The sequence below is a fragment of the Gobio gobio genome (genome assembly GCF_949357685.1).
Source record: "Gobio gobio genome assembly, chromosome: 1".
In the NCBI taxonomy this organism is placed as follows: domain Eukaryota; kingdom Metazoa; phylum Chordata; class Actinopteri; order Cypriniformes; family Gobionidae; genus Gobio; species Gobio gobio.
The window spans coordinates 55,016,172-55,040,724 of record NC_137097.1 but is presented as its reverse complement, the minus strand read 5'-3'; the positions used below and the strand labels follow the sequence as shown (position 1 = coordinate 55,040,724).

Sequence of the window (24,553 nt, the reverse complement as noted above, 5' to 3'; positions counted from 1 at the left end):
TGTAGCTTTGCACTCCCTCTGCCAAAGCTGTATTTAACATGGCATCCTTAGTTCTCTTCTGTGCCAAGAACTAAACAGACATTTAATATTGTGGATTTTTATTCCATTTTAAGACAGAGGAGCCTACAAAGTAACATTTATTTTTGAAGTAAATAAAATTTGTATTTAATTTTAAATTATTAGAAGATCTTTTGCACCCAACTGTATTATACTACATGGTGCCAGCCTTAAAAGCATTTAGTACGTGGTTTATTATGCAGTGAAAACGTAAGGCGCACTTGTCCTGAAGTTTGCAATATTTCTCTGCAGGATGGGGTGAGATGACAAATGTCCATTCAAAACCTGAGCCCTCATGGGGGGAACCAGCCACCCCTGCAGCAAGTGTGGACAATGGCACTTCAGCATGGGGCAAACCCCAAGGTAGCTGTGGCAGCTGGGGTGATAATGGCTCTGAGGTCTATGGTCGTGGCAATGGACCCTCGGGATCTGCCCCCTGCAAACCTGGTTAGTTTTATTAATTTACATTTATTTAAATACAATTATTTTTAGTGCTTTCAATGATTTTGCGTGATTAAAAAAAAAACAAAAAAAACATTGCAATTATCCAGTTGCAAATGAACAGTGTTGGAAATCGATGTTGGTCAGGTGCTAGTTATCAGAGCTTTGAAATGTGTAACAACAGGGCCCCCTGTTGTTGTAAATAATTAATTGCAGGATTGTACGTTTTGCTATTTCAGTAAGGATGATCATCTAATAATCAATCTTTTTCTTCCTCCAGCTCCCAAATCTATGCAAGATAGCTGGGGAGGTGGTGAGGACATGGGCCTGTCTGCAGGGCAGTGGGAGCAGGATGATGGCGACATGTGGAACAGCACTGCATCTCAGGAGAGCAACTCCTCATGCAGCTCCTGGGGCAACCCACCCAAAAAGGCTCCACCAAAGGTAAAAAAAGCTACATGAGTTTAATGAAGGTGTTAGTCACATTACATGCTGCAGATTGTGCTCATATGTCTCTGTTTTTCTGGCATTAAAGGGAAAAGTCCCAAACAAACAGGATGATACCTGGATAATGAATCGTCTCATCAAGCAGCTGACTGACATGGGCTTCCCTGTAAGTGCTGCTTATCTTTGTTAATATCCCAAATATCCCTCTGTATATTCAACTGTTGTGCCTGGGGTTTATTTTGCGATACTCACTGGCTAATTGTATATTATCCCTTACATTTGCCTTTGCAGAGAGACCCTGCAGAAGAAGCTCTCAAGAGCAACAACATGAACTTGGATCAGGCCATGAGTAGGTGTTATAGCTGCTAGATTTTCAATTCCTTTAGTGCTTCTTTGCTAGGGTATTGTATTTAAATATAAGTTGTGTTGTAGGCGCCCTTTTGGAGAAGAAGACCGAACTAGATAAACGGGGGATGGGAATCTCTGACTACAACAATGGCCTAGTCAATAAACCAATGAGCTGCAGGCCTTCAGTCATCTCCAAAGAATCCTCTTCAGATCGCCCCCCCTTCTTGGACAAGGTTTGTTACTCACAATTAAAAATCAGCATGTTCTTGCTTTTCCTTCTAGACTAAGACTTTACATTGTCATGGGTTTTGTTTGACTTGGGTATTTCCTTTTCCCCCTTAGGATGCTGGGCTAGCAGATGATGCCCAAACCTCACCGTTTATGCCTTCTCCGAGCCTGAAGCTCCCATTGGGTAGTGCTGCACTCCCTGGCCAGAGCCTTGGAGTTGCAATGCAAAACTTGAACAACAGACAGGTGGGTCTATGAGGATCTATGTATATTTTTCTTCAATATTAAACCATATCTATTGTTTTTCTATATCTATTGGACTTGTTTTTTATGTCTATATTAGTTTTATTCAATACAGTGACATTCATACAAACAAATACTAATTTCATTAGTGTGGCTTAGGTGCCCAGATACTTTTTGGGGTCACTGTTTTTCAGCATTATATTTGTCATCGTCCACCTTGCTGTATAGATGTTGGTATTGAATTGCCCATGTTAAACCAGCAGTATGATGGCATGACAGCTTTGAGCATATCCTCATGTGTTGTTTTGTATGTGTTTGTTTAGATGCAGAGTGGAGTGTTTGGTAGTAGCGGAGCAGCACAAGCCCGGGCCCTGCAGCAGCAGCCTCCTCCCCAGCCGTCAGTGCCACCTCTCAACTCGTCCCAGCCTAGTCTACGCGCTCAAGTGCCTCAGTTTCTCAGCCCTCAGGTGTGTGCACAGACATGGACAGAAGTGGTTTAGCACCTTACTGTGAAACTGACTTGAAAATCATGAATTAATTAAATCATTTTTTTTCGCTGACAGGTTCAAGCACAGCTTTTACAGTTTGCAGCAAAAAACATTGGTCTCAACCCTGCACTTTTAACCTCACCAATAAACCCTCAGCATATGACCCTGTTGAACCAACTTTATCAGCTGCAACTGGTACGTGGCAGTTTTTCGACATCTTGTTGATAATTTCATCTGTAATTAATTAAAGAAAATATTTTTATTTGTCAGCATATCATCTTAAATTTCACTCCTGTCTCATCGTAATGTAAATTTGTCTCTATGATTTTTGCAGGCGTACCAGCGTTTACAAATTCAGCAGCAGATGTTGCAGGCACAGCGCAGTGTTTCTGGCCCCATCCGACAGCAAGAGCAGCAAGTGAGCAGTTCCTCCCAACTAATGTCACCATGATACCATTCAAATCTCATGATTCTCAATTAGGGTTGGGTATTGTTTGAATTTTAACGATTCCGATTCAGCACAGAAAACAATGAGTGGGTCTAGCACTTGATAGGTCTAAAGTCATATTAAACTGCACACAAAGGAATCGATAATAAGAATCTCAGCCTACTTTAAAGCTGGCAATTTCAGTCTGCTCGTGTTCACCAGCATGTCCTCTTGCAGGTTGCACGTACAATCAATAACATGCAGCAACAGATCCAGCAGCACCAGCGGCAGCTGGCTCAGGCTCTGCTGATGAAACAACAACAGCAGCAGCAGCAGCCACCCCCCTCACACCCGGGTCTGCATCCCAGCGCAGGCAAATCAGCTCTGGACGCATTTCAGTCCCATCCCCAGGTCTCCAGCCTCTCTGTTTCCGACCTTCAGACCAAAGAGCCACAGTCTTCTCCAAACTCCTTCTCACCCTACCCTATGTGTGAGTACACTTTTACACTGTCTGTTATTGTATTCTTTCTGTGTAGACTAGTAAAGATCCAGATGTTCTTCTTTACACGGTTCCCACAGTCCTAGAAATCCTGGAATTGCCATAGAAGTCCTGAAATAGTCATGGGAATTTCTGTTGAGAATACATATTTAAAGCTCAACTTGTGAGCAAATCTTCTTCTTCTTTTTTTTTTTTAATCCATTCTTTGCAATGAGTCAGTCAAACCGGTTCACAAATTGACCTGAATGATTAATTGGCGACTAAGTCTGAATCACAATGATTTATAAAAAAATTAAAAAAAACTCCTATTCAGTAACAAATGACTATTAAGTTCATGAACAAGTCATGGGAATTTTTGGGAACTTATTTTCTCTTTAAATCCAATTCTCCAAGTTTCTTTTAAATTCACCTCAGCTGATCCTTGCATGTGTGCTTCTCTGTAGCTGGATTGAACCACAACATGAATGTAAACTGCATGGAGGTGGGTGGCCTGTCCATGAAAGACTCTCCTCAGCCTCAGTCGCGCCTGTCACAGTGGACACACCCTAACTCCATGGAGAACCTATCTGGCAACTCCTCTCCGATGGAGCCCAACTACAGCAAGCATGGTACGCATAACTATTACAGTTATCAGTACTTTAATGGCATAGTGATTAATATCAGGCCTGATACTGATGATATTTCATACCACCTATGTTATACAGGTGCCATCTCTGCAGGCCCCAATCTGGGTCCACCTAGTAAACCACAGCTGGATGACTCCTACAGTCCCTACAATCTGATTCCCAGCTCCGAGTCTCCTGCCAGCCCTCTGGCACCTCATGATAGCTGGGGCCAGGGAAAGAACACCAATGACAAGATCTCCAACGGGACCAATGTCAATTGGCCTCCAGGTGACTAACTGGCGTCTTTAAAATCTCTATTTGTTGTGTATTTGATGGTTTAGTCGCACACGAAGCAAGTCGGTCCGTTCCGCTGCGTGCGCGCGCACACACACACATACCCCCGCCTTGAACTTGGAAACGGCGTCTATTGCGCGGATTATTGTGCTTTTAATTTTATCAAACACGTCCTGCAATTTAGCCATAGTGGAGAGAGCATTTGACACCAATTACAGATTGTGCTGAATCTGATGTTTAATGCATGTTTGGGGAGAAATGACAGCGCGCGCTGTGAAGGGAAGGAAGTTGCGATAGACGGAATGCGGGTATAGTTTATAATAGTTTTACCTCATATCTTCTTTTCATAATCCTTGGGGAAAATAAAAATAAAGCGAAAATAAGATTAATATCACAGCCCTAAAGTGTAAGCAGACTACATTTTTGTTTAGTTCTCTGGCCATCGTCTCGAACGTCAAGATGACGTTGGCTGTTGTGCTTTTACAGTGTGTAAGTGAATGTCGTGATATTTAATAAAGATAAATATCGGCTGCGCCGGTGTGAATACATTGTAGGGGAAACACTGGAAACTTTTGAACATTTAGGTCATGCTTAAATTAATTGAAGTTCATTACACCGGATTTACAGTTTTTCTCAGTCGCTTTGGTACATTTCTCGAATCATCCTCGACATTTGCAAAACAGCAAGTGCATTTCTCAAAACAATTCGTACAAATAGCAAAACACCATGGATTACCTGCAAAAGCCAGTCTCTTGCTCAAAATCCTTAGTTCATCTCTCAAAAGTAAATATCTGTGTCAATGAACATGAGTCCTCGTGTCATTGTGTACGGATAAGACAGTCAAAATGCTTAGACATGTTGTCAATATAACTGTACTCTGGAGGGATGTTCTAATGTAAATATGGCTAAAGTTTTGATGACAATTATTGTAAATTGTAGGTTACACCTTAGTGTATGTGGGAGTTTGAATGCAAGAGACTGGACAAGATTCACATTTATGCTTTTACTGTTTGTACTGTAATTTGTTGACAGACCATGTCATTGTGATACAGAAAGGAAAAGACAGCACTGCATAGCACAAAGGAAAAAAAACCCAGAAAAACAAAAGTAGAAATGTGAACGTCTAACGGAAATGTATAGAAATATGCTTGACATTTTATGACAATTCGTTCAACCATTTTGCATGTAAAGACTTATGCTATGAACTAATGCCTAAATGTTGTGGGGGGTGAGACTATTCAACAGAGACCCATTATAATACATTTTGATCAACATGACATAAGCAACTGATAATGTAGGAAACAGCAGAGAATTGTACATAATCATTTGCATGGATGTACACAAGCATTTGCAACTTGTTCAAAGAAATGAGAAACTGCTTTTTTGATGTGCACAAGTGACACAATGATGTGAAGATTGAACAGGTAGCTTTGAGAATTTCAATTCTGATCTGAGAAATGTACCAAAGCGACTGAGAAAAACTGTAAAAAAAATATTGAACCAAATAGCATCTCCAAATAAATACATTAATAAATTGCCATTTTTCAACTGACTTTTAAGTTTTCCAAGGTGTCCAGCAGAATAAACACAGGTGTAGGTTTTCATATTAACATAATCCACTAACGTTTGACAACCATAAAATATTTAAATACTTTTTTTTTTGTATTATTTATTATTTTCTATTATTTTATCATTTGTAACTTAGCTAATTTTATTTCTTTATTATAATATGCCATTTATTAGATCTAAGTTTCCCAAACTGGGGTTCACAAAACCCTGGGGTTTTGTGAGTTGATGAAAAGCGAAACATTTTCAAGTTGCGATAATTGCTGAAGCTTTTATCATGGTATACGGTATTATCACGATATTTATATTGATATTGAAGTTGCAAAAAAAGTGTTGTCATACTATTACAGGTTTCATGAATTTTTTTTTCTTGTAACAAAAAGACCTGAACATTTGAATACAATAAAGCAATATACAGAAAATAAGTAAACAAATGTTTCAAACAGATTAAAGAACAATAGGTAACACTTTACCTATTACACTTTAACACTTTATTACTTAATGTAATAACAGTACATTAAGAAGTTATTATTCTTTGTTAATGTTAGTTGAAAAAGACAACTTTTAGTTAATGTTAGCCCAGGTCCATTAGGCCTAAATGATAGTTACAACTTTTGATTTTAGTAATGTGTTATTAAATGTTGAAATGAACATAAACTAACAATGAAAAATACTTCTTGTTAATGTTAACTAATGAAGCCTTTTTGTGAACTGAACAATAAAGAATGAGAATTGAACATTCAAACACTATCTAGGGCATGTTGTAGTCCAGATTAAAATATATACATGTTTTAAGTTAAAAAAACCCTTTATAAATACCCTTTAATCTTTAAGTATTAAGTATTCGGTGCTGTGGTGAACACCATTGCGAATACACAAATCTGAATGGCTGTTTGAAACGTTTAAATATTGTTTTCATTCAGCGCGTCTCGTTCCTCCATGCGCTGCTCATGCGTGTTGGGCTTGTTTACATCAGTGCATAGGCCTTTTTGACGTTGCATACAGCGGTGTTGTACTTTTTAAACGGTTGATGGGTAAAGTATTAAAATCCATTCTAAAAATCTGTCATTTGTAATAAATAATTATTCACAGTATTTTGATCTCTTTCTTTTATTTTTGATATTTCATTATCGTGATATATCGTATTACCGTATACCAGCACATGTCTAATTTCAAGTCATTTTAGTAATCCCAGGATTGGATTACTAAACTTGGATTATAAATGGATGCATTTTTATATAATGTTAAGATAATCACACAATTTTAAGTGTCCAAATACTAAACGTATCAGACAATGTGTCATACATGATCTGATTTGTATGAAATCCCTCAGAGTTTTGTCCAGGAGTGCCCTGGAAAGGACTGCAGAATATTGACCCCGAGACTGACCCCAATGTGACACCAGGGAGTGTTCCCAGTGGGCCCACCATCAACACCAACATTCAGGATGTTAATCGCTACCTACTGAGAGACCGGAGTGGAGGTAAGAGGACCAATCGCCTAATCTATAAAAAGAAAATATCTTTCAGTGAACTTCCTTTCAGATGACACCGTTAGCACAAAGCCTAAACAAATCCCATCATCTCTGGTTAAATACTTGTATATATTCTGAATAAAAGGGATTGCATATTGCAGTATTGTTTTGTTTTGTTTTGAATGACTTTTTTTTCACATAAAGCAACCACAAAGGTTTTTTTTTTTCACATGCATTATTTTTCTGATTTCCACTTTGAATTCTTGCCTGCTTCGGAACACATTGTAGGTTCCACCCCAACTTCCTCACAGGGTGAGGCTCTGCCTCCCTCCAGCGATTGGCCTGTCACTAGTTCTTTCGGTCTGTCCTCCCCCGAGGCAGACCGCACAGGTACAACTCCCAGAATCCCCTTCCTGCCCTCAATCCTCCCCATCACACACGTTTCTTACCGCTTACCGTTCAACCTAGCATGGGGCCCCAAACGGTGGCCGCATTCCTTTATATCTAGTGCATCCAACTTAAGTGTGGCCCTTTCCCCCTTAGAGAGCTCTGTCCCGCCTACATTCATCCGTACATCCCCTCAGTGGTGTTAGTCACACACTGTCCCTTTGTGCAGCATGGTCACTGACTATCTGTGATATTTGTGAGATGGAGGTGGTGAGAGGGCACTCCTTTTTTGTGTCACCCTCTCTTTTCTGTTTGTGGTGGTGCCTCAATGACTATGACTGCTGTGTGAACACCTTTCACCACAGTATGTCTAATTCTGGGGTGCACAGAATTAGAAACCGGAAATAAGATGTCTGTTAACACACGCTCTCTGTTTCCTCTTTTGACCTGTTCACACTTTTACATCTACAGGCAAGCTGTCTGACATGAAGTCCACTTGGTCCCCAGGGCCCATCTCACACCCCCAGCCTTCTCTCTCTCACGAGCTTTGGAAAGTTCCACAAGGACCCCGGAACACAACAGCTCCCACACGGCCACCTCCGGGCCTGACCAACACCAAGCCCTCGTCCACGTGGGGCGGAAACACCCTGGGCCTCGTGGCTGGCTGGAGCAGCTCCTACTCCTCAGGTGTGTGTGTATGTGAAAGGCGCAGTTTTGTTTGTGCATCTATTCTTAGGCAAAGGTGTGGGCGAATCGAAGCAGCAGTTGAATTTTGTCAGTTGACTGTTTAATGTGGGTGTGAACTCTAGTCAAAACGTTGGGGGTCAGATGAGGTGAGAATTGGAATGGTTAGAGCGCTTGCGAGCACGGGCTCTGGTGGTGTAGCAAACGTTTATTTTTTTTATTTTTTTTGGTCTCGCTTATGTCGTGTTTTAGTCAACATTCCCACCCTTGATCACACTTCCGTGGCTTTCAACTGAAGCAGTTGTTTAGCATACGTTTTTGCTGTAGAAAAATGTGATGTAGAAACATTAAAAAGGTGCAGTTCAACCGAAAATAAAAATCCTACCAGTTACTCACCCTCATGTCATTCTAAACCCATATGGCTTTTGTACTATTATGTTCAGCATAGTGTTCACACCGCTCTCTTTCCATACAATGAAAGTGAAGGGTTGACCAGGGGTTGTGCCTCATGCTAAATAGGAATGAACCGATATTAAAGTTTTGGTCAATACAGATAATCTGTTAGTTATTTTCAGGTTTCATGGCCAATATTAAACGCAAAACTATTTTGCCTTAATAAAATGAAAATCAAAACTCTAAAAACTGAAATCAAATAAATCAGTTATTATAATATACAGCAAGAAATATGGATTTCATTTTGACATTTGCTAAAGATTACATTTAACAATGTTATTAAAAAAATAGTTTTAAGTGCACTTTAGATGATGGCAAAGGTAATTTATAGAAGTAATATTTTATAAGAATACATTTTTAATGAAAGCAAATGCTTACAGAGGTGACATTATAATAATATATAAATATTTTATAAGAACATGTTTTTAATAAAAGCAAATGTTTACAGAGGTCACCTTCCACGTATGCAGCAATTTACACTACTTGACAAAAAGTTTGGGGTCAGTATGATTTTTTTAAAAACTCTCTCGCTCACCAAGGCTGCATTTTAGGGCTGTGCGATATTGAAGAAAAATGCGATATCCGATATTCGATATGCGATACGATATTGCTTTAAGTGTGTAAAATCTGTTTGAATTATATTTTAAAAATATATTTAAAAACTGAGAATGATACCATTTATTCAATTCACATTCTTTCTGGGAAAAGAAAGCATCGCTACAACTTCTGAAAGTGACCAGCAGTGTTTTATGTCACAAATCTGACAATATACTTTTAACATCAATGTAAACAACCCAAAAAATGTAATGCCAATATTTAAATAACAAAAACTCTTTGCATGACTTGGTAATATAGAGTTATATCAACCTAAAACTTAACATCAAGAACATCCAGGTACACCAAGACACCTGAACTAGGGGTGGACGATTATTTTTGTTATTTTAATTTATCTTTATTAAAAATTACAACTAAAAACAGTAGTCTTCTGATTTGATATCGTTCACTTAAAGCATAACCGACTGTATTTACATGAATACTCATCAAGACATAACTGTGTGTGTATTTGACAGTTCGAGTGTGTAACAAGACACGAAACAGAACTGAAGGGATCACACGCTTTCAGAGAGGCGGCTTTTGCACACGTTTCGGTGTGTGTGTGTCAGATAGCAGACAGCACTAGACTGCAAGAGTTGTTTTTCGCAAGTTATTGCGTTTAATAACTCTTTTTAATGTCAAGCAAGTCACATAAGTAACAGTCGTGTGTCCAGTCTATTCTCTGCTATATGTGTTGACCTAAAACATACACTTTTCACAATGTTGAAGTAGCTTATTAAAATCATTCAGATATTGCGTGCTGTTGCGATATGTACATTTGCGATATTTCGATATATTGTGCAGCCCTACTGCATTTATTTGATCAAAATACTTGCAAGTAATATTGTGATTTATGTACCATTTAAAATAACGTTTTTCTCAATGTTGAAATTTTTTTGTGGAAATTGTGATATTTTTTTCAGGATTCTTTAATAATAAGAAAGTTTAAAATAACTGAAATATTTAAAAATATTTTGTAACATTATAAATGTCTTTACTGTCACTTTTCATCAATTTAATGCATCCTTGCTAAATTAAAATATAAAAAAAAATGTATCCTGCTTGCCCCAAACTTTTGAACGGTAGTGTACATGGTATTTTACTTCTTAGACTATGTTGTAATGGTTATAATAATGGACTGTTATCAAAAATAAACAAAATATTCTCTCTCTAAGTAGGTACCACATGGAGTACGGACAGCTCCAGCAGGAGCACTATCTGGTTGGTTTTGAGAAACCTCACACCACAGGTATTCTTGTGGCTACTGTTATGTTCATTGACTTATAGTTTCTTTGTTAATTGTCTGCAGTGTTATAAATCTGCTCTTTCTGTTATGTGACATTTAGATTGATGGTTCAACACTGCGGACTCTCTGCATGCAGCACGGCCCGCTTATCACATTCCATCTCAACCTGACGCAGGGCAATGCCGTGGTGCGCTACAGTTCGAGAGAGGAGGCAGCCAAAGCCCAGAAGTCCCTACACATGTACATCAATCTTTAACCTTTGTCCTTTTTTTTTTTTGAGGAATCAATCTCAACTATATGATCACAATTGTCTGTTCTCTTTCTCTAAATACTTGTGTTTCAGGTGTGTTCTGGGAAACACCACTATACTGGCAGAGTTTGCTGGAGAAGAGGAGGTGAACCGCTTCTTTGCACAGGGTCAGTCCCTCGCGTCCACCACCAGCTGGCAGGCCAACCCCGGCACCAATCAAACTCGGCTGGGAGGCGGAGGGACAACGGCCACACACCCCATCGGCCACTGGAACAGCAGCAGTCTGGGAGGAGGAGCAGGCGGGACGGGGTCCGGCGGTAAGGCAAGCAACGAGCTGCTGTGGGGGGGTGTACCGCAGTACTCCAGCCTGTGGGGACCGCCCAGTACTGAGGACGGTCGAGTAGTCGGCAGCCCCACCCCAATCAATACGCTGCTTCCTGGAGACCTGCTGAGCGGAGAGTCAATGTGAGAGCACCAAGCGCTCAATCCCCAACCGCAGCGAAATATGAAACTTCACGAGCAAAAACCAAGCAAATCATTTGGCGATAATCAGCGTCAGTTGAACTGTGAAAAACCAAGAGACCGGAGGCGGAGGTCACACTTGCATAGAGGCTGCTGACCTTCTTCCTCTTCTTTTTTTTTTTGTTTTGTTTGGTTTTGCATCTTTTCATCTGTGTTATTTTGATCATTAAGCTTGGGTTACAGTATTCTATAGACTTCTTACGAAGAATCATGACTAAAAGAGAAGGGAACCTTTACAGAAACTTCTCTCTATTAACTGAAACCAGTGTGAAAGTGTATTTTACTACAAACTGATGAGACAAGCTGCCATTTTTTTTTTATTCCTCTGGCACGAGCACATCCTGTCAGCCCAATCACAGCATATTGCTCTATTTCTGAAGAAATATGCGTCATTCCAAACCGACTCTCCCGACTCCCTGTGTTTTGGACTGGGTATTTTTTTATTTTTTCTTCATTTGTCCTGTTGGATTGTTCGGATTAATTAACAGCACTAAACTTTAGCCTTAACTGCTGATCAGTCCCACTCCACTTGTACTCTGAAGAAACATCTTGAGAATTGCACATTTTCTCATTTCTGAGCCAGGACTGTCATGGGTTCGATCTCAGCCGCAGCATACGCGCGTTCGTCCTCCTCGTTTCCCTCGGTTGCCATCCTGTCCTCATTACTCATAAAAGGACGGACATGTATATGACCCCTCTGCACATTTGAGGCATTTCTTCTTAAACTGAGAGGACGTGTGGACAACTGAGGAATATATTAACCACTTCTCACAACAAAAAAAAAAACTGTACAGGAAACACTTTTTCAGATGGACTACTTTCTTCTCTCTTTAATTTTCCGAAATGACCTCGGTCTCTCGAAAAACACAAGTCCTCATTGTCGTTCGTCTGACGTGCAATATATGCCACAGACTCTTCCGTCCATCTTTTTTGCCGGCGAAACGGTCGGAGCTCATTTGGCGACGGTGGGGGGGGACAACAAAGACTCGTCTCCAGCCCCATCCACCAAGCGTGGGACTGAACAGAAGAGGACTCAGTCAGTGTGTAAGCCCATGGTGATGAAACATTCACTAGCACTTCCTCTACACACTTAAGGACAAGTGTGACTACAGGGGCAACAGGGGCTTCAAACCAAATAAGAGGTGTTTCTTGTAACCCAGTAGACAAAGTGCATTTTTTTTTCATTGTTGTTGTATTTGGTACAAAAGTATGAAACAAAGAAGGCGTGGTTTCTTCATAGCACTTAGCAAGAGCGTCAAGCTCCGAATTTAATGCCAACAAATTACACATGTACGTGTGAAACTGACAAAAAGCAACGATGAAAAGCAATCTACCGAACTTCTCCATGCTCCTTTTTGAACTCTAAACGGAAATTTTGCCGTTTCATTTCTTCTTCGTCTTCGTCTTTCCACGGTCTTTCGACTTTGAAATCAGACATTTCGAAAATGGTAGCAAAACGAAGGGATGTCTGACGAGGAAAAAAAAAACACCACAACAAGACTGAAGCGTTCAAGTGTTTTTTTTTGTTTTGTTTCTTTCTTTCTTTCAGATGATATATATCAAAGTAAATATCACTGTTACAGTACTCCAAAATCATTAGCCTTTTTGTCTGGAGATGCTAGACGTGTTGTAATGTTTCTAATGGATTCTGCGGGGCCCCCTGCCCTGGTGGCCCTGCCTACCTGTATGATAAGTGTGGCCATTGAGTGCCTATCTGCTGTGGCACCTCAGGTGCCCACGCTCGGACTTTTGACCCTCTGTGCCAGGCCGGCGCACCAGATGCCAGAACAGACCTGCCTGGGCCGGAGCAGTGGCTCCTTCAGACCTGGCCAATCAGTACGTACTACTACTGCGCCAGCACTCGACCTCGTCTCAACTTCACTCTCATAGACTCTCTCTCTCTCCCTCTCATGCAAAGATCACTTTAGCTGGAAGTGGACAGGTTCGTTTCATGTACTTTTTATGATCAATTGGGTTTTTCCCTTCTGGAATTGCCAGTGTTTTTTTTTTTTTGTCAACATTGCTGTTGTTATCGTCGTTGCTGTTGTTGATGTTATATCGTTATTTTGCGCTTTTTTGTTTTTTGGTCTGTGTGTGTGTCAATGCAGTGGTCTCTATGGTAGCTGCTCTCACCAGCCCCTCTTGCTGCGCATATGCAGAAAACACTCTGATTAAGAGGCACACCTCAGCGTAAACGGCGGCCGCTGACGCCGCCATGGCTTTTGAAATATGGAAATATGGATTGTTGCCGCACATGTAGCGGCGTAACGTGAAGAGTAGGTTGATGGTGCTCAGTTTGTCTTCTGCCTCTCCTCTGCACTTTCCTCCACTTCGGCGTCAGAGCCCTGCCAGGCCACACACTGGTGCTTACGACAAAGGGCAGACAGAGTACACTACTTTACCTGGTCGCCTCTTCTCACAGTAATAAAAGCAAACGATAACGGAGACTCGGCTCTCCACTTCTATGCAAAGACCGACCGAGAGGTGCAGTTCACGGCCTTCAGCTTCAATCTGTAGTTCTCTCCAAGCCCACTCTTCAGCTTACCAGTTCATTGTGAGAAGGCAGCTTCCTTACGGTGTAGCCTAAAGAAAGAAACCGGCCCGCTTCGTTTGAACTGATGACCAGGCCCTCACTGTTTACTCTCTGAATGATCTCTTACATTATGTACATGCAGTCTCAGGGCAGCCTCAGAGAACCCCAAACTGTTTTATTGTAACAAGGGGAGGGGTGGGAGGGGTGTAGTCGTGCGTCATTGCATTATCCGACGTGGCTTTAAAGATGCTAAATGGGTGGGCGAGTGGACTCGGAGAAGGATTTGCAGGAAGTCCCTCTGTTTTTTAGATCCTAATGTACCGATTCTCGATCGTAGACTTTACCTAGACACGAATCTATCAGAGTGGGACTCGTTACTTCTTGAAATGTGTTTTGATGTTTGGTTTTGTTAAGAGCACATGGAGATGGAGAGGTAGAATGCAGGTTGGCACCAAGACAGACGGGTAGCACCTTGTCCCAGGTATCAAATATACGCCTGGGAGGACTGCTGAGAATTAAACAGGGAATCCAGAATGTTTTAGGTGCACTGTAGATGGTTCACATTTGGGTACATCTTTTTTTAAAACCAAAAAAGGTTTTTTGTCTCATTATTATTATTAATGTTATTGTTGAAAAAGGAAACTTTAAATCTGTAGTACACTCTTTGACTGAAGTGCTTCTCTCTGCAAGCCTTTGACGCCCTGATGTGGCGGACAGATGACTCTGGGGTTGCTGTATTGATGGTATTATATATTCTGTCCAGACCCAGTACTTAGGGAACGGTACAGAGATTTTTTTTTATTTTTCAAACAGGTCCAGGTCCACGTGGACCTATTGTATCAGGAGGCCTGGGGCACATGCCAGTTGATACCAAGTCTTAAAAGGGGAAAATCCCTTTCTGGAAGAATATTTTTCTTTTTTTTTTTTTACTTCACACTCGAGTGACACTAGCAACAATCACTATTGCCTGTTTTTGAAGATATATATATATATGTATGTATGTATATATATTTTTAACTGCCTTTCTCTAAGCTGTACTCGAGACCACAGATTGAAAAAAAAACGAAAAAAAAACAACAACATCCAAAACCTGTTTAAAATCCAGAGCAATGCCTGTCTGACTAGCTAGCTAAAAAGTGGCCAGTCCTCCACTGTGGGCATACTGGGTCTTATCTATAGGACTAATGTACCCCAGCTCAGATGCAATTTTGTGTAGATAAGAAGTCCGCTTCGATCGTACAAAATAACAGGGCCTGGGTGGAGATGAGCTCTAAGAAAATCAAATCCTTTGGCTAGAATATGCACATGCTGGTTGATATACATGTACATCTGAAATCCTGTGTATGTATATAACTGGTATATATATATATATATATATATATATATATATATATATATATATATATATATATATATATATATATATATATATATATATATATATATATATATATATATAAAATAATTATTTTTATTTTTTTTTATTTTATGGGCCTGAGTAACCCCCTGTTTCCTTCTCTCCATGAATTTACCTAGATGATAAAGGCATAAACATATCAAAATTATACAAATGAAAAAAACACAAATACTTGAATCAAAAGAAGCGCCAATAATGTAATGTGAAAATTTTTGTAATAATTTTGTCATTCATACACTTCCAAGCTTTTTGATAACATCAGTTAAAACTGAACGAAAAAAACAAACAAAAAAAAACAAAAAAAAAAACGAAAAGAAGAAAAAAAAAATGCTAAACGACATCGGTTGTGAGTGTTTGCACAAGATTGCGTGTACTGTATGATGGATGAATGCATTCGATTGCCTGTGTGAGTGAGTTCAAACCAATGTATGCTAGTGATTACAGTTGATTTGTTTGCGCCTTTGTTTTATCTTAAGAGGTTTTTTTTTCCGTCTTTCTTTTGTTGGCTAGTCTAAAATATATTCGGATGTGTATTGTTATTGTATTTGTTATTAGCTTTGTTATTAGAGTTGCACTGAGTGTCTGCTTCCCCTCATTCAGCTAATCGTACAACATGATATTAAAGTACTAAGGGGACAAGGTGACAATTCATGTGTTAATGTTTACTCAAGGACTTATTGAGAAAAATAACAAGTGTGTTTTTATCTGTAATACGATTATCTACCTTATAGTGGCTTTTATTGTGGAATGATCCATAAAGGAATGGATTATTTTGAGTATTGCACCATTTTTGTTTTCAGATTATAAACAGAAAAAAATGCAAAATACTACAAAAAAAAAAAAGTTATATGAATATGAAATGTGGGGAAAAATCTTTTTGAAGAACTGTGGCCATAGATCGATTTAGAGGGACTTGTAACTCCCCATGTTACACCATGATGAGCTGGATAGACATCTGGAGAAGAGTTTCTTACAAGACTCATTTCAGAGGTGCCTACCTTTTCTGGTTTGCTTTTTTTTATTTTTTTTATTGTTAATGTTCATTTCTCGTTTCTTTGTGCAAGGCCACCAACAGTTTACAAACATTTCATGTTTTTCTGAAGTTCAAGGAAATGAAATGTTGCGATGGGATTGTCACGAGAAGAGAAAAGAAAGAAAATCCTAAAGGACATATACTTCCATCAAATGAATAACAAAAACACTTTACAGAATGAAGATTATTGTGCTACTTGCAGAACTCTGGGATTGATCAGTGTTGTCATGTTTTTGTTTTTATTTATGTTGGCAATGTTACTTTCGTAGATTATCAAAGCCTGTATTTCTTTCTCTTTTTTTTTTTTGGAAAGCAAAAAAAAATCATTTTTAAAAAACAAACAAAAAGAGAAAAGAAGACATAGTTGTTCACTATCTTGCACACACAAAAAAAAGTGGATCATGTCTCAGGAAGGCAAGGGTTCCAGAGTACCAACTCCACGCCATTTAATGTTTGTTTTTAGGGAAAGAGGATTACAGAAAAACATAAGCACTGAAGGTTATGGATTTCAGAAGAAAATACCTTTGTTTCTAAATCCGTAGCAGTTACATATTTACCAAATAATGAACTCTTAATGAACTTTAAAAAAACGGAGTGCTTTATATATAAATCTCTATATTGAAATTGCTTTACATTTTAAACAAAATGATCAATGATTTTGATTGTTCAAAAGACGGTGAAAGAGCATACAAATGCTGTATGTTTGAATCTTTATTGTATTTTCTTAACATGAGGTCCCTTCCTGTTGAAATCAGGACCATTGTGCATTACTATTTCTTTCCTCTTTGTCATTCTGTCTCCTTTGGCGGGTATTACATAATGAGAACTAAAAACGAGGGGTTGGGGGCAGGGTTTCTTGTATCAATTTGATCAATTTAAAGAGAGGGGGGAAAAAGCTGGTTTATACGGATCATGATCTATGCACAAGGGGGGGGTGGGGTTCTTAAATCCTCTGTGACCCATCTCTCATTGGGATTAGAAGGATTCTTTTTCGGTGTCCTTTTATTGTGCTCATTTGCTCTGTCGTCTCCCTCCCCCAGCGACCCCATCTTACTTCCCATTTTTTATGTTTCTTACATACAGTACATCGCCATGCTGTGTATTCCTAAACCAATGAACGTCTCATTCTGAAGCACTGTGGGGGTTTTTTTGTAGCCCATGACTTTAAAGGTTTGTGTGTGTGTGTGTGTGTGTGTGTGTGTGCGCGTGCGTGTTACTGGGATTAGTGTGAGTGGAGATACTGGGTTGCTTTTGCCTTTTGATTTTAAATGTTAAGGAATATGTCTGTACTGAGATTTTAAAAAGTCAGTGGCTTTTAATGTTTTTTGTTTTCTCTCTCTCTTTTTCTCTCTCCTCATAGAATGTGATTGTTGACATGCACCGAAAAAAATGTTTTGAACTATGGAGCTTCTTTCAAACAATTAATAAAATGCATTTTTGTTCTTGGCTGTAATGAATTTGGTTTGGTCATTGCGTATTAGTGGACATCACATGTCCTGCAGGGTTATGATGAATACAGGGAATGTGTTGTTGCTTAAGCTTAAAGGGATAGTTCACCCAAAAATTGACCATTTACTCAGCCTCAAGTTGTTCCAAACCTGTATGAGTTTCTTTGTTCTGCTGAACACAAAAAAAAGATATTTTGAAGAATGTTTGTAACGAAGCAGATAGAGCAACCATTGACTACCATAGTATTTTTTTCCCTACTATGGTAGTCAATGGTTGCTCTCTCTGCTTGGTAACAAACATTCTTCTAAATATCTTCTTTTGTGTTCAGCAGAACAAAGAAACTCATACAGGTTTGGAACAACTTGAGGGTGAGTAAATGATGACAGAATTTTCCTTTTTGGGTGAACTATCCCTTTAATAGCCTGTCATTGTACTTTTTCCGATAGGATGAAAAATGCTTTAGTAAAGTAGTACGAGAGGACATTTATTTAGTGAATTTGGATCAATTAATAATAAAGATGCCCATGACAAATTATCAGAAAGTATCCAACCTGTATTTACCCTGCTTTATTTAAAAGTACATTAAAGAATATTAATTCTTCTTTAATCATTTAAAACAACTGAAGCACATTTAACCCAATTTGATCATTTTATCCCAATAAATTAGGTTATACAATTATGTTATCATATAACATAACATTATTTTAGTAATTGTAATTAAATATATTTGTATAATATTCCTTGTCTATATATTGTCATTTGCAATTATGTTGCTGTGGCAGTTAATTATGCTTTATATTTGTACTTTTTTTTTTCTATTTATTGGTCATATCGCAGGACCGTATACTACAAAAAAATAAAATAAATACAAATGCTGTCATGTAAATGGGTCAGAATATCACATTAAAAGCTGCACATTTTGATTCTTCTTTTTTCTTATGCTGATGTCACATGATCTGTCCTTTTGGGATCTATGGTTTTCCCAGCATAGTCTTTGTTAGCTTTGGTCCAGCCTAGAGCAGATGTTTTCGGCTGTGGTGGACAGATCCGATGATGGTTTGCAATGCGTCCTTGCACACTTGACATGACTTCATAAATTGGAGCTGTAGTTTGATGCTCTTGCTGAACATTTGGCTTTTTCTGAGGACAAGTAAGAGTATTTTAACATTAAGAATGACACTCTTGCTTATGTGCTAAATGAAGTATTCAACTGTTCGACCTTACATGTGTCAAGAATAGAGCGATGACTGAGAGTAGGAGCAGGCTCACTCCTCCTGAGATGGTAAAGATGAGCAGAGAATGCATCCTACACGAGCACGGGTCATCTGAATCAAACAAAGAGAGTTTGTGGTCAGATGTGAGCTTACTTTTGCAGCCAAATATATTTGAGCTTGCGGTGGGGTTTTTCCAACTTCCACTCTCTATCTGACTCTTATTGACAGTTTATGTTTATATATATATATATAGCATTTTATATTTATATAGCATTTTATATTTATATAGCATTTTATATTTATATAGCATTTTATATTTATATATATATATATATATATATAGCATTTTATATTTATATTTATATATATATATAGCAATTTATATATATATATATAGCATTTTATATTTATATAGCATTTTATATTTATATAGCATTTTATATTTATATATATATATATATATATAGCATTTTATATTTATATTTATATATATATATAGCAATTTATATATATATATATATAGCATTTTATATTTATATATAGCAATTTATATATATATATATATAGCATTTTATATTTATATTTATATATATATATATATAGCATTTTATATTTATATATATATATATATATATAGCATTTTATATTTATGTATATATAGCATTTTATAAATATATATATATATATATATATATATATTAGCATTTTATATATATATATATATATATATATATATATATATATATATATATATATATATATATATATATTATATAGCATTTTATATATATATATAAATATATAAAATGCTATATATATATATATAAATATAAAATGATATATATAGCATTTTATATTTATTTTTAATATATATATATATATAGCATTTTATATTTATTTATTTATATATATACATATATATAGCATTCACGCGTATAATGGACAGGTTGTCCCACCTTAGTGCAACTAAACAAGTCATCAGAGATATGTTGTTGCAAGAGAGAGAGGAAGTTATTTTGATTAAAGATTGTGAGGGAACATTAATTTAAAATTTAAAAAAAAAATTTATGTACACTGTTACAGTAATTGTTAAACAATCAGTCGTTTTGCTGCCGTTTCAATAAATGGTCTTTTTTAGACTGAGGAAGTTCTGATTTTATACACTGATCAGGCATAACATTATGACCACGTTCCTAATATTGTGTTGGTCCCCCTTTTGCTGCCAGTGGAGGAATGGACTCCACTAGACCACACAATTGTTTCCAACACTGATGATAAATCAGCATATAAGAATGATTTCTGAAGGATCAGATGACTGATGCTGAAAATTCAGCATTGCATCACAATATATTAAAATAGAAGTATAGTAATAGTTTTTAATTAACTATAAAGAAAGATTTACCAACCTGCAGCATTCACAAGCAGAAAAAGGGCTGTTTTCTCCGAAAACTGATCTGATGGATTTCCTGAAAAATTACAGACATAAAGCCCTGTGTCTGTGCGTCTTAAATCAGAAAGAGTCACAGTAATTTCGGCTGTCTGAAGTAAATTCGGCTGGCCAGAGATCTTGATGCGTCCCTCAATTTCTGGACCTGCTCTCATGCCATCTTCATATCTATATGATATGTTCAGCACACTTTCTGAATGAGCAAATATTTGTCGCAGGTACAGAAGCGATGGATGTGCTTTACTTGCTTGCGGAACACAAAATATGTCCACTGATTCACCCTCAAGCCTCTGGATGTAATGAAAATCTTTAGAAGCTGAAAAGTGTTAATGAAAGGATTAAAATTGCGTATCATTATTGTTGGCCATATGTATAATTTAAGCAAGCTTTTTATCAAATAGATTGGTTCACTGGTGTACCACTGTTACAGAGTAGATCATCATTTTTGTAAAGACAAGTAGGCCTATCAATAACTCAAAATGGTCACAAGTTGTACATGTATAATATAATTAAAAAGTGTTTAAAATCATCACCTGCTTATACTGCGTGTACAAAAAGTCTGAATAGAGAACATTATATATTAGCAAGCATACATCTGAGGTTAAGAGCTCAGTTATTGCAAAAAAAAAGAAAAAAAATCAGTAATAATTATTAAAGTCAATTAAAATAGAATTTAAATAAAATCTTTGATATTAGGAGATACAGCTTTTCAAGTAGCCTAGAATAAAATGTAACAGTTCACAAAAAATGCATTAATATGGTATCCTTTTCAGAGAGACATACCTAAAGTTTGCTCCAAAAAAATCCAGATAAATAAGCAGGCTCTCATAGTGCGCTTATTACATTTAAAAAAAAATCCATGACAAGTTTCACATCTCTCAAGTCGTTGATTCTGCTCCGTCTGCTTCTGACTGTTCTCTTTTCATCTCAGCACAGCTCCACCCAAGCACAGGACAGGAAGTACAGCATTCAGCATCCTGTTGCACTACTACTAAGTACAGCGCCAGCTGTATATAAATGTAAATTGTAGAGTAAATGTTTCCATATTTGTGCCAATTTATTTCCAGCACTGATATTGTTCATCATTCATTTAAAGCACATTGTTTATTTAAAGATCAGCTTTGCTAAAAACTACTTTTTTTCTTTATGAATAATTTTCTTCTGTTCTCTCTTCCTTTTGATGTTTTAAAGAATACACTTGCTATTATTGTTCAGTTGTTTCTTTGTAATTGGTGCTATAAAGCATCAATCGCCTGGTTTCACAGACAAGACTTTAGCTAGTCCCAGACTAAAATGTGTGTTTGAGCTGTTTTCATTGAACATTACTTGTTCAGATATGTCAAGTGCCATTGTTTTGTCTCAAGATGCACACCAGTAATGATTCTTAAGGCACGTTTATAAAAGCTACTTAAATGTCCCAATTGAACTAAGGCCTGTCTGTAAAACCAGGCCAATATGAAATATATGACCAAATAAACAAAAACAAAAATACACAGCTCATTCGGTTTTATTTCAACTTTTATTATTTTCAAGTAGGACTAAAGGAAAAGGCAACTCACTTTGTGCTGCACATTACAGGAATGGGGGGGGGGACCTTAAACAACAGACAGATCATGGGCAAATGCAAACTCTGAAACTTGAAGGGGTATGCATAAGACTGACATGACACCTTCATAATCATGACATATGTGAGTTGTTATGCATGTTTATGACAACTGTCTCTAAGTGTCATTCGCTTATGTAATTTTTAATGCAAAGATGACATTATTTGAGATGTCTTAGGTTATGTTGTCTTAGTTATGACAACTTGACATTACCGTCATAAACATGATATAGCAGATTAATTATCAAAGTTAAGAAACTACTTAGCTTTATGGGTTAACATTAAACTGTCATGTGGTTGGGTTTTTTCATGAATTTTTTTATGACCACTTTTTTCAGTGGTACAAATGTTAATACTCCGTCAAAGTATTTTATAACAGTGTCATAAATATTTTTCTTGACCTAAACTATGGCGTCACGAGTCATTGAAAACTCACCCCAAAAAAAAATGATAGAGTGGCACCACTGGTTAGGTGTACGCCATTACGATGGTGTCTTAGCTAGACTTATCCATGATGTAAAAGAGCATTTCAAGAAAAATGTAAATGTGTGTGTGATGCTGTAATTAACTGTTTTTGCAGTGATATGGACCAAACGCAGCATAGCTTAGCCCACCATTGTACTGTTTTCATTTCATTTTGGGTGAATCAGTCTCAATGCAATAAAATAAAATTTCATCCATTTTAATTATTATTGGATGATTGATTTTATTTCTCGAACACCTAATCATATTTTTAAGACATTTGAAATTGTCTTGAAACTTTTTTTAAAAAAAACATTATGAACTGAAAAATATTAATGACGCTGTTATAAAAAAATTTGACAGAGTATTAACACTTAAAGGGTTAATTCACCCAAAAATGAAATTTCTGTCATTAATTACTTACCCTCATGTCATCCGACACCTGTAAGACCTTTGTTCATCTTCGGAACACAAATGAAGATATTTTAGTTGAAATCTGATGGCTCTGAAAGGCCTCCATTGGCACAATGGCACTTTACATTCTCAAGACCCATAAAAGGTACTAAAGACGTCGTTACAAAGTCCATCTCACTACAGTGGTTCTACAATAACTTTATGAAGCGACGAGAATAGTTTTTGTGCGCAAAAAAACCCCTAAATAACGACTTATATAGTGATGACCGATTTCAAAACACAACATCATGATTCGGATCATGTGTCAAACCACCAAACTGCTGAAATCACGTGACTTTGGCGATCCAAACCGCTGAATCGACTCACTGATTCATAACGCTTTGAAGCTTCATGATGCTGTGTTTTGAAATCGGTCATCACTATAGAAGTCGTTATTTAGGGTTTTTTGCGCACAAAAACTATTCTCGTGGCTTCGTAAAGTTATTGTAGAACCACTGTAGTGAGATGGACTTTGTAACAACGTCTTTAGTACCTTTTAAGGGTCTTGAGATTGTACCGTGCATTGTGCCAATGGAGGCCTTTCAGAGCCATCAGATTTCAACTAAAATATCTTCATTTGTGTTCTGAAGATGAACGGAGGTCTTACGGGTGTCGGACGACACGAGGGTAAGAAATTAATGACAGAATTTTCATTTTTGGGTGAACTAACCCTTTAATGACATTTTAATGTCAAATTCAACTTGTACCACTGAGAAAAATGAATGGCATTATAATGGCCTCAGTCAACATCAAAACCAACCACATGACAGTTTAATGTTAACCCATAAAGCTAAGTCGTTTCTTAACTTTGATAATTAATCTGCCATGTCATGTTTATGACAGATTTATGAAAGGTTATGTTGTCTTGGTGATGTCAAGTTGTCATGAGAAAGACACTGACAGGTTATGATGTATTGGTTTATGTCAAGTTGTCATAACTAAGACATCTCAAATAATGTCATCTTTGCATTAAAAAGGACATAATTGAGCAAATAACACTTAATGGCAGTTGTCATAAACATGCACACAACTCCTTCATATTCATGATGTGTCATGTCAGTCTTAGGCACACCCCTTCAAGTAAAGAGTTACCAAAGTGTTTCCTGTAAAAAGGAAAATGAGCAATGATTTAGAAAACGAGGACTATAAACTTAAAGCTACACTGTGTAACTTTTTTAGTTTATTCTTAGCTAAAAACAGTTAGTTCTTTCAAAAATATATGTGCTCATTAATGTATATTTACTTCTTTCAAGTAATAAAGTATTCTCGTAAGTTTATAATATGCCATTGAAAATACATACGGGTTAGGGGTTCGAATGCGGGTCGCCATGTTGCCCCTCCATCTTGAAAGTACATTAGCCAAAGAGGGACATACCCGTAAATTCAAGCTTCGCCTTTTGCGTTTTAACACTCGATGGCACCGTGTCGAATGTGGACGAGGTCGAACTGGAAGCCATATTAATCTTGGACTAAATCGGCCACCGTAGGAGTTAAAACGAAATCGGAATCGAGAGGAAGAGAAACTAATATTCACTGGATGGTCATATACCTTTTTACCACTAGATGGGGGAAAATATCACACAGTGTAGCTTTAACCAAACAAAAAAGGAAAGCAATGTCTTTAGCTTTTAACCAAATCTCTACCCATCAACAGTCGGTGAAGAAATCCAAAATATATCTTATACTTAC

General features: G+C 37.4%; 2 protein-coding genes across 6 annotated transcripts in view; one reads left to right on the top strand and one right to left on the bottom strand.

Moving 5' to 3' along the window:
• Positions 1–14,840, top strand: part of tnrc6c1 (trinucleotide repeat containing adaptor 6C1) — a 58,490-nt gene extending 43,650 nt beyond the window's left edge. For 2 of the 5 annotated variants that reach the window (XM_079822846.1, XM_079822848.1), the window contains 17 exons: positions 310–504; positions 779–942; positions 1,034–1,111; positions 1,237–1,294; positions 1,378–1,526; positions 1,636–1,767; positions 2,088–2,231; positions 2,328–2,447; positions 2,587–2,670; positions 2,917–3,169; positions 3,622–3,786; positions 3,883–4,071; positions 6,977–7,126; positions 7,976–8,191; positions 10,414–10,484; positions 10,582–10,721; positions 10,825–14,840. In XM_079822846.1, coding sequence (XP_079678972.1) covers positions 310–504; positions 779–942; positions 1,034–1,111; positions 1,237–1,294; positions 1,378–1,526; positions 1,636–1,767; positions 2,088–2,231; positions 2,328–2,447; positions 2,587–2,670; positions 2,917–3,169; positions 3,622–3,786; positions 3,883–4,071; positions 6,977–7,126; positions 7,976–8,191; positions 10,414–10,484; positions 10,582–10,721; positions 10,825–11,200 — 2,684 coding nt within the window. In that variant the 3' untranslated portion in view covers positions 11,201–14,840. Of the gene's footprint in view, positions 1–309; positions 505–778; positions 943–1,033; positions 1,112–1,236; positions 1,295–1,377; positions 1,527–1,635; positions 1,768–2,087; positions 2,232–2,327; positions 2,448–2,586; positions 2,671–2,916; positions 3,170–3,621; positions 3,787–3,882; positions 4,072–6,976; positions 7,127–7,405; positions 7,508–7,975; positions 8,192–10,410; positions 10,485–10,581; positions 10,722–10,824 lie in introns of all 5 variants that reach the window. The other 3 variants (XM_079822844.1, XM_079822847.1, XM_079822845.1) reach the window with 3 other exon arrangements.
• A 1,826-nt stretch (positions 14,841–16,666) lies between these two features.
• Positions 16,667–21,248, bottom strand: LOC307128304 (uncharacterized protein). The gene is made up of 3 exons (XM_079820056.1): positions 20,306–21,248; positions 18,910–19,010; positions 16,667–18,825 (listed from the first exon to the last, which is right to left on the bottom strand). Exons 1-3 carry the CDS (start codon positions 20,499–20,501, stop codon positions 18,622–18,624), a joined length of 501 nt encoding a protein of 166 aa, XP_079676182.1. The 5' UTR covers positions 20,502–21,248; the 3' UTR covers positions 16,667–18,621.
• Between the last annotated feature and the right edge of the window lie 3,305 nt (positions 21,249–24,553).